Consider the following 10948-nt stretch of genomic DNA (forward strand, 5'->3'; position numbering starts at 1 on the left):
TTAGTGTTTGTCTGACTATTATTTCCGCTTCTTGTGCTGCCTGGATTATTTGGACATTTGCGAGGTGTGTGCCCTGTCTTTTCGCATTTATTGCATTTGCGATGGTAGATACACCCCTTATACCATGTCTTTGCCAAAAGGCCGTGTTAAAAAAAGGGCTCGTTTTACCTCTGGTAGTTTGCTTCTTTCTTCTTCCAAGATTCTCGTTCCATTATAAATTGTCGTCATGGGGATGGTTTCTAGTCTTGAAGATTTTACTTTAATTTTCAGTTTTGTCTCAAACTTCTCAACTGTAGCTTCCAATGGTATATCTAGTGGTATATCTGAAATGTGTAGCTCTCCAGTTTTTTTAAATATATATTTTGCGTAGGATTGGTGTGGGCTCTTTGGTTGAAGCTGTTACTCCCGCGATATTGAAATCTCCATACAGTAGTATAGGCTGGGTTCCTTTTGGACGTACGATACAACCTTCGCCCCTTTCTTGTTTATTGAGTAAACACGTTGCAAACTTTCCGGAATCTGAAGTTTAATTGCAACCATTACTGACGTTATCCCTGGTATTTTTTCTCTCGATCTCTTGGTCATATCTATTCCATGTACACCTTTCTTATATGTACATTCCAAGTAGGATTCTCCCTGACTTTCTATCCGTCTTGTATGGAAGTATTTCTCTAGTTCTCTAACCGGCTTGTCTGCTCTGATAGTCGCCATTTGTTCTCGTGGATCCAGTGCTGATAAAGCAGCGTGTTCAGTACTCATTTCTTGTACACTCTAGTTTAGTTCATTTAGTAATAATTTGCTAGTTATCCGTTGTAAGTTTCCTTATACGTGTAGCATAATTCTTTGGTGATTCTTAATCCATTCTATGTTGACATCTTTGCTAACCAAGGTTCTGATATGTTAGCCCTATCTATACCTTGGCGGATCGAGCAGATATTTCTGTACTTCGGGCCTGTGAATTTCATTGGATGTGGCGGCAAGCCACCACAACCAATCAAAATTAAGTTGTGCAAATTTCAACACTATTTCTACATGATCGAGACATGGGGAGCAAACGACTTGAATGGACTCATAAATAAGCAAATACACCTGTACTGGCGACTCTCTGGTACGTAGTCATCCTTCGATATTAAACTTACAACGTATCCTTTTGAAGTCAATTGCCTCCACTATTCAGCATATATACAATGTAGCGCTGTTACACGTTATTGGTTAGTGTGTATCGCATACTAAGGGAGGCAACTCTTGAAATCCAGTAGATGTCGCTAGGACAAAGTACTAAAATATCTGCTCGATAAGCTGAGGTGTAGATAGGGTTAACATACTGGAACATTGGCTAGTGAAGATGTTGACAACTATACAGTCGGAGAAATTGACTGCCGTGTCTCGCTTCCCACTACTGCGGGCTCGATGATAATCGGTGTGGAAACTGGCTTTAAGTTTGCGACGTGGACAAAAATGTGGTTCTAATAAAAACTGTGTGTGCGTACGTGTGTGTACGTGCGTGTGTGTGCATCTGCCTGTGTGTGTGTATAAATGTATTATAGAATAATTGGACACCTAATATGAGATTGTTGATTCCACAGATGAGTGTAGCCTCGTTTCTGTTAGTCGACATATCCTTTATCTACTTCCGGTTAATGTAGCACACAAGTCAAACGAAGAAGTAGCCTATACAAATTCGCTTCTCTTTGAAGCGACTCCAAACAAACATTGCTAAATATTGTATTAGTCATTAAGGTTGTAAGAGGCCCTGGAGCAACTTGAAATACCGGGTCACCGCCTATAAATACCAGTTCACTGACATGCGTTCGTCCTCAGCCCCCCCCCCCACCCCCACTTCCGCTTGGCTGAAACCCTGGCGCAGCTGCTTCGATTGCTCAGCATTTAATATGGCCTTTGTATTAATAACATGTCTGAATTATTCACGTACATGTATCCAGCAGCTGGATATAAGAACCGTATGTACTCGCTCATAAGTCGAGTCAAACTGCAAACAACAAAGAGCCTGCTAGGCCAGAGCATAATATGCCTGCAGATCAGGGTCCGTATTGTTTATTTTACTGAATACTCCTAACAAACTACACATACCCCGATCTGCCGACGAATCATGCAACGGCAGATCGGGGTCTGTGCAGTTTGCAGTTGGACTCTTGTTATAGGCGAGTGCATGAGGTACTTTGAATTGACTTTGATTCCAAGCAGGAGATTATGAAAACGAGAACAGACGCACATATATAAGCAAAATGGCGGAAAGTTATAAGGATGGCCAGCAGCCTGGTATTATGAAATATGGGAAGAAGATTCATAATAAACGTTTGTTAAATACATCAATATACCTACTATACAATATAAAGCAACATTTTATCAACACTATTCACTCACAGAACGCTAAGATATATCTAACAGTAATAATTCACGGACATTTTGCTCAAAAGAAATATATAAGCACACAATTTTTAAAAAAATATAGAAACCATTATTAATATATCATGATATAAAAACGTTTAAATAATTGTCGTAAACCAACATGTTTGTCGATCCATACAGGTATTACCAAAAGAAATTCAAAAGGGTCTGGTCAATCAGATCACTTGAAATCGTAACGAAGAGAGATTTTTGATTAAACTAAAATGATTTACCTCATAAAGTTTAGCGTTTTTATCTTCATTGGACATTGTCATATTGTTCAACATTTGTTAGCGTACCGATGTAAAAATTATCACAGAATAAAGTCACTTGGCAGCAAAAGTGCCCAACTGCGTGTGATATACAGAGCTTTGCACCGTTGTTCCGCTGACATGAAACTATGGAAACATACTGAATAATATATTATTTTTCTTTTTGTATTCAACTCGTTTCATAAATTTTATTTAAAACGGCAGTGATCTTCCATGGCATTATGTATCCTCGGACTTTTTCTTCTTACATGTCCGGATGCAAAAAGTAAATCTTCGATTGCCATAACGTCTTCCGCTGACATTGTGGTACCCTACTTCAGGTGAATCGCGGGAATAACAGAATTTATTTAAATAAAGAGACACCTCAATGTATTATAAATCTCCACGGCAACCACTAGTAGTAAAATAATTGTACAGTAGACGCAACTGGAAAACAAGAAGTTATATGAACTCTACTTTCGTCCTAATCAAAAACGCATGTCCGCCTTAGTATGATTTTGAAAACACATTCGCCATCATCTGTTTGGCAGATTCGGTTTCAACACATTTATCAAAATATCATATATAACTAGCAGAGAGGATTCAATGAACATCGTAACACAAATGTTAGTGAAGCATTCGTACAAACTCAGTCTTTATCTGTCTAAATTGTTCTCAATGATTATTAACCTTTTCAATACCATATTTTCGTTTAAAGTGACATGTAATTTTTATATTTGGTTTTGCTTTGTATTGTTTTGTTTCATTTTTGTTGATGTTCTGTGTTACTTTTTGTTGATGTTTTGTGTTACTTTTTGTTGATGTTTTGTGTTACTTTTTGTTTATGTTTTGTGTTACTTTTTGTTGATGTTTTGTGTTACTTTTTGTTTATGTTTTGTGTTACTTTTTGTTGATGTTTTGTGTTACTTTTTGTTTATGTTTTGTGTTACTTTTTGTTGATGTTTTGTGTTACTTTTTGTTTATGTTTTGTGTTACTTTTTGTTGATGTTTTGTGTTACTTTTTGTTGATGTTTTGTGTTACTTTTTTGTTCTGCTGATTACGATTATTAATCAAGCAACGTTTCAACCCATTTGAACGATTCGAATGAGATTTTGGATATGCATGGAAGGCTTGTCGCTTGAAATTGCGGAAATATACATTTTTGTCTTATCAGGGGAGAAGCAAATGGACCTAGGGTTTACAACCCCGCGAAGGAATACGTATATCAGTTTTCCATCTGGAGATATTTGGTGAACGTTGTGCGAGTCAAATCCGCAGGCAAAAATATTTCCCTGGGCGTCCAGTGCAAGACCTGCTGGGGTGTGAAGATCTGTGCTGGTGTACACAAATTTAGGGTCCCGATCAATTCGAAACGCTTCCATTCGTAGAGCTGTCACCGAGTGGTTTGCGGCGTCTGACACATAAAGCATAGTTTTGGTTACGTTTGTTGTGACATATTGGGGTTCACTGAAAAGCGCCACTCCGCGGATACTTGTGGTCAATGCAGTCACTTCCTTTCCACCAAGTGTAAGGACCTTAACCTCTCCACCTTTGCACGTGACAACCAAATGGTTGTTCACGTGGCAAACTCCGTAGCATTTTTCTGCAGTCTTAATTGTCTTTTCGGCGCAGATTGTTGTAAAATCGTCAACAAATTTCAAAATGGCAATTTTATTGGAATCTGGTAGAGTGACAGCAAGCGTTGTTGTGTCCATGAGAGTCATGTCCCATACCCTGCTGGTGAAGACATACTGTACGATCAGTTTTCCATTAGGCCTGTACATCATCACCTGCAATAATATACATTTCCATCCAATATTAATCTTTAATACATACTTTAAACCAATAATTATTTTTTAATTATTGTTACTATTCAATATTTTCCAGTAATGAACGTGGATAAGACCGTATTGTATCAAAAGTTCTGCCCTGCCGTTGCCAACCGTACCACGAAAGACTACATGTGTTTACAATAACAAAAAAACAAATAATAATAAACACAGCGTTCAGAGACAGGTGGCGGTATGGCGACCATTGTGAATAGTAAAGGGAACGCTTGTTATTTAACGCAGTAACATCATTTGTCAATATCACTGACAAGAACATAAAATCATAAAAACAGAGATATATATTTTGTTCAACCTAAAGCTTGTTTTATACCTAGAACCGGAGATTCTATACTTGAAGGCAACCGACTATGTTCAAATAACGGTAATTCTTTATTCCTAAGAACACATTTTAGATGTGTTATTAATAATGCAGATTTTTGCCGCATTGAAACCTTGACCGGCCACGCACGTATGAGTTCCAATTTAAAAGTAGGCATGACTGTGCTTCTTTCATTGAAAATTTAACTTGAGCGGGGTCTGTATAAGTTCATTCACGTAAGATGATAACTGTAGTTTTTAAGTTATATTTTTAGTTAATATTTCTATGTTTTGTCAGAGGCTTAAACAAGCAGAGATACACAATTCAAATGGCCTCATTACCGTTAAGAGTAGTCAAAGGAGCGATGATGTGTTTGGTAGTACCAGCTATAATACGGGAAGAAGGGATATTTGGGGACGAGTTTAGAAGACGCATATATACTGTAAACTCACAGTATCTATAACTAGTCACATTCATTTAAATTCAAAATTTGCCTGGATACTATCTGGCATTCAACAAATAATAAGAATCTGGATACTAAGAAAATCTACCTTATCGTTACTACGATCGATCGCTAGGAGGTTCCCGTTATGCATCACTTCGATAGAATTTACCATCGGATCGTTGTGGTCCTCGATATTGTGAATATAGATTACGTCGCCGGCAGGGTTGATGGTGGGAAGATTTTGCTGATCAATATCTTGTCTCTTATGGTCCACAAGTGGTAGGTTCTCCTCTACGTCTTCGTCTGATCCTTTGATTACACGGCCAGCAAGGGACGGAAAGTTCAGCATCTTCTCCAGTTCCTTGTCCAGAGCCAGCGTAAATTTGGGGTCCTCAATCTGAGAGTGGATATTCTGCAACGCACTCTTATGCTGAAGACACAAGTGCTTAACTTCGGTCAGCTTTTCCGCCTTAGTCGACAAATCTTTCATTGTCATAACGTTCTGGGTTGTGGCACGCGTGTTTTCTATTGTATTATACAATGCCTCGCATTCTTCAATCTTCCGATCGATTCTTTGGCTTTCAACTTTGCTGACAGTATCGATTTGGGCGGTAATGTGCTGTTCGAATCTTTCTGCTAACTCAGAAATTCTTGCCTTGAACAAACTAGCTTTCTTCAGAAGTTGTGTTTTTTGAGTATCATTGAAACCTTTAGAATCAAAATTGAGTTGTTTTGCTGTCCTGGCAGCTTTGCTTAAATTGTCAAGACTGGACAATATCTGCTCCACATCCTTCAATACATCCTCATCAGACATTTTCATGGAACTTTCCACTTTTTCTTGCCGTTCCATCTCACGCAGACGTTTTAGTTTCTCTTTGACTTCCTCAAGTTTCTGTATTTGATGGTCCTTGGATATTTTCATTGTCTTGTGAAATTGGAGACATTCGTTACAGAAGGCTTCAGAGCATTCCGCACACCAGAATAAAGCATTCAGATACTTTTCCCTTACTTTGCAAGGATCACAATAAAATCCTTCCGGATTTTCCATTTTTTTACCCTTCTTCTTGGGACCTACTCCTGTCCCCTTTTCCTTTTTCTTCCTTGGTGGAATGACGACAGCTGTTAAAGTGACCGTGTAAAATGAACGTAATCACAGTGCACAGTGGATATGCAGCTCTCTATAAGGAACCCAATCACAGTGCTCAGTGGATATGCAGCTCTCTATAAGGAACCCAATCACAGTGCTCAGTGGATATGCAGCTCTCTATAAGGAACCCAATCACAGTGCTCAGTGGATATGCAGCTCTCTATAAGGAACCCAGTCACAGTGCTCAGTGGATATGCAGCTCTCTATAAGAACCCAATCACAGTGCTCAGTGGATATGCAGCTGTCTATAACGCAACCCAACTACTGTGAAATCCCTATTTCAACACGTTTGGTGGTTTACATGTATGAGATATTCACTGAAGTGTCAGTCTGTAATTATTATTGTATGCCACTGTTTTAAATACTGGAGAGAACATACCATGCAATATCATTTTTTAAAAATGTACCACCATGGTAAATGCTGCACACACAAAAGTTTTTCTTAAGCTGATTGCGTATAGGCAGAGTTATTCAAATAAATGAAATAAGGTTATCGAATGTGGACATACTTAATGTACGTTATTCCATACTTGTTTTGTACAGATAGAAAATACACCCAGAAGGTCTTATTTAGATCAAACCATGTTCTCTGACTGAGTTAAAAGACAAAGACTATAAGGTGTGGGAAGTGATAATGATACTTTCCAAAGCCAAAGTATGTCCGGTTGGGAGAAGGGAACTAATAATTGGAATTTAATCTCGACGTTTTTATTTATTTATTGAGGGATTGTATAAAGTTTATTTTGAATTCCACCTGAGCTTTCCATTATCGATGGCTGTAATGTACATTGAACATGCCATTTAAATTTCCGCTTTACCCAGGTAAACTTATTGTTTCGCGTACTGAATGCATAAGGTAATACTTTTGATAAAACCATCGATCCGAGAGGCTCGGTTTGAAACCGTTGTTCTGAAAATTTAATCCACACAAAACAATAGATGAAGTCAAACGTGTAAAGAAACAGACAGTAACTCTATGGTGGATCACATATAATATACCAAACTCTACATTTCATTTTAGGACGGTTTGAACATTACCTATTATAATCAATCCGCTTGAACGAGTTCACTGAAGGTGACTAATCATTTATCGCATGTATATTTAGTACATAGACTGTTGTATATTTCATGTATATTAATTAGTACATAGACTGTTGTATGTTTCATAGCTTTATCTTTGATTAATTCGTCTCTCTTGTAGCTTTTGAATTGTGAAAAATACAAATCACCCTGAAATCGATATAGCTATACTTCACGCTAAATAAATGTTCTGACAGGGTTGGGGTGTTTTTTTTTCTTAAGGTTTTTAAATTCTTTCGTTTGTTCAACTTTTACTACGGCATCTGATTTTTTTATTGTTCTGTTTCTAGTGTTTCTCAAACATCTAAACAATGCTCCACCGTTTTTAAGTGCAAACATTTATCGAAATTCTATCCAATAATCATATTTTTTTATATCTTAAACAACACATAGAAAGAAGACATGTTTATGTGTTCAAGAGACATATTTCGTGGTTAAATTAGTTGGAAGCACTTCGACAAAAAGTCAATCAAATTGCTGAAAATGATAAATACTCTTTACACTCTGATTATTAGTAAGGCAAAAGGTCAGTAAGCAAACGATAGATTTGTAAACCTTATAAGGTAAACATATTTAGATAGAGAGAAAGATGTGTGGATAAATACATGTAGATAGATGAGTCGACGGAAACGTTAACTTAATACTCGTATATTGGTTATAATAAAAAATCATATCGTCTGTTCACACATAATACTTTTAAACACAGAAACACTTATATAAATTTTGGCAGGTAGATGCAGGTACGAGTGTACAATCAAGTTCCGGATATTTAAGGAGAAAAAAAGTTCCCAATGAATTCATCAGTTGTGCAAATTCATACTGCAACATGGTACATATGTACTAACAACACAGAGGTTACTTGTAACGCCTAGGAAAGCTCGTTCAGATTGAAAACACGAGGTGAACCAACTCCCACTCATGAAATCTTCGCTTCAAATATTATGTGACTAGGAGCAAAGTTAATAGATATAAGAAGCAGTTTCTATAAATAGGCATATAACTACAGTAACATTTTACTAGATAATTATTTAGTTCAACAGGTACCACCAGTTCGTATTATCAAGATTACTTTCTTGTACAAGTCTTCCTTGTCTTAAAGTGAATAAATTTAATCAGCTCAGTTTGTTGTGGGGCCGGGGGAGGGGGAGGGGTATAGCTTTTTTATGGGTAGGGTGAGAGGTTCATTCAATTTGTCAAAATATGTGAAGTCTGAATTTTTATTGTTCAAACTTAATATATAAAAAGAAAAAGGTAATACATTGTTTGTTTTTAAGACGCGGTTGTCATTGTGATTTAATTTAATGCTGAAGCTGTGGAGCATGATAATAGGTTCTTTAAGTACATAGTGAGACTAATTCTCCACCCTTTTATGTACCACCATTCAATTCAGACCACATTAAAACAAGAGTCCATTGAGGGACTGATGCTCTGCTGCCGACAAGAATTTCCAGGATTCCAAGATAAGACCGTTTCTTCGTTTTGACTGCTGAATGTTGAAACCATCTCTGATATACTTAAGCGATCAAAAGATTTTCAAATTGGTCTGTGTGGCGGCCATATTGGATGTAAGATTGGCATCATTTTCTTTTGCGAGCAACCAGATATTACTAGAAGTCGTTCGATGTCACTATGACCATCCATTCAAGACGAGTACCATAACAAGAAACATTATACTAACAAGATCGTTATCGTGACCGTAATACTGGATGAACAATTAGCACCATTTTCAATTAGCTCCATCTCAATATCATAAGAAATCTTTTTGTTAAAAGCACATGTCCCTGTTAATAGCAATGTTTTCAAGACGGTTTCCATGATGGTTATGTTGAATCAAGTCAGCATCATTTTCATTTATGACCAACATAACACCATGTATGTTAATAATGTCATATCAATATGACTTTACGTTTATAAATAACAGACCGCTCCGGTGGCCTAGTGGTTAGAGCGTCCACCTCGGATGTTGGAGGTAGTGGGTTCGATCCCTGGCTGAGTCATACTAAAGACATAAAAATGGTACTAACAGCTGCCTCGCTTAGCGCTCAGCATTAAGAGGTTATTGTTAGGACTGGTCGGCCGCGTGTCAGGATAATGTGACTGGGTGGGACATCATTTACATGACTGCGGCATGATGCCCCAGTACTAGACATCACTTTAAACTGCCACACTGCAGACATCGTAGCGATATGACTGAAACATTGTTAAAGCTACGTTAAAAATCCAAATCTCTCTCTCTCTCTCTCTCTCACACACACACACACACACACACACACACACACACACACACATTATATGGCATCATTTTTATTTAGGACATCATAATAAGTAATCTAGTAAAAAGCCCAAGTCCATATGATTTCAGGACGGCCACCACGGTGAAAGTATTTAAGTGTAAATCAGCGTCAGTTTCAATGAGGACCAACAAGGCATCATGGGAAGTCTTCTGGTGAAAATCATATTTTATATGACTGTACGTTGCTGCGGAGAAGTGATAACATTTTCAAGATGGATCCCTGACGACCATATTGGACGTCAGATAAGCACCGTTTTTATTAGTTAGGACTTAACTATACATCACTAGAAGTCTTCTGGTGAAATGTCAGCGTCGATATAACTTAACATGTAGGACGAGTAACTATAAGACTTTCACACTGGCCACTATGGCGGCTTTATTGGATATCAGATTGGCATATTTTTATTTAACGCAACTAAACACCATAATTCTTCTTTTGAAAACCTAATGCTGATATAGCTTTCAATTTAGAAGGAATATAGATAAAATTTTCAGTTTGGCGGCTGTTGTGGCCAAATTCGATGGCCGATCAGCACGATTTTAATTAGAACCAACTAAACATTATAAGAAGTATTTTAGTGAAAACCCTATGCTGATATGACCATTTATTCAGATGAAATAACCATCCAAAGATTTTCAAGATGATCTATGTGGTGACCATACTGGGTGTAAAATTTTCTAGGACTAACTAGGCATCAAAATAAATCTTTAGCTGAAAATACCACTTCCAAAAGTCTTTCAATTCAAGAGAAAAAGTATTAACAAGAGTTTCACGATGGCTGCCATGGCAGCCATATTGGACATCAGATTGTCACCATTTTGATTTAGGTCCATCTAGGTATGGTCAGAAGTCTTTTAGTGAAAACTCCATATTGCTATGACTATCCATTCAGGGGAAGTATCCATATTGATATGACTATCCATTCAGGGGAAGTATCCATATTGATATGACTATCCATTCAGGGGAAGTATCCATATTGATATGACTATCCATTCAGGGCAAGTATCCATATTGATATGACTATCCATATTGACATGACTATCCATTCAGGGGAAGTATCCATATTGCTATGACTATCCATTCAGGGGAAGTATCCATATTGCTATGACTATCCATTCAGGGGAAGTATCCATATTGCTATGACTATCCATTCAGGGGAAGTATCCATATTGA

General features: G+C 37.4%; 1 protein-coding gene across 1 annotated transcript; it reads right to left on the reverse strand.

Moving 5' to 3' along the window:
• Positions 1 to 2358: 2358 nt before the first annotated feature.
• LOC149783249 (uncharacterized) lies at positions 2359 to 6707 on the reverse strand. Its single transcript, XM_089933087.1, has 2 exons — positions 5361 to 6707; positions 2359 to 4451 (listed from the first exon to the last, which is right to left on the reverse strand). The coding sequence occupies exons 1-2, from the start codon at positions 6300 to 6302 to the stop codon at positions 3744 to 3746; spliced, it is 1650 nt and encodes a 549-aa protein (XP_089789213.1). The 5' UTR covers positions 6303 to 6707; the 3' UTR covers positions 2359 to 3743.
• Positions 6708 to 10948: the final 4241 nt, after the last annotated feature.

This window comes from Sinohyriopsis cumingii, chromosome 14 (assembly GCF_028554795.1).
Source record: "Sinohyriopsis cumingii isolate HCF-2022 chromosome 14, ASM2855479v2, whole genome shotgun sequence".
Taxonomy (NCBI): domain Eukaryota; kingdom Metazoa; phylum Mollusca; class Bivalvia; order Unionida; family Unionidae; genus Sinohyriopsis; species Sinohyriopsis cumingii.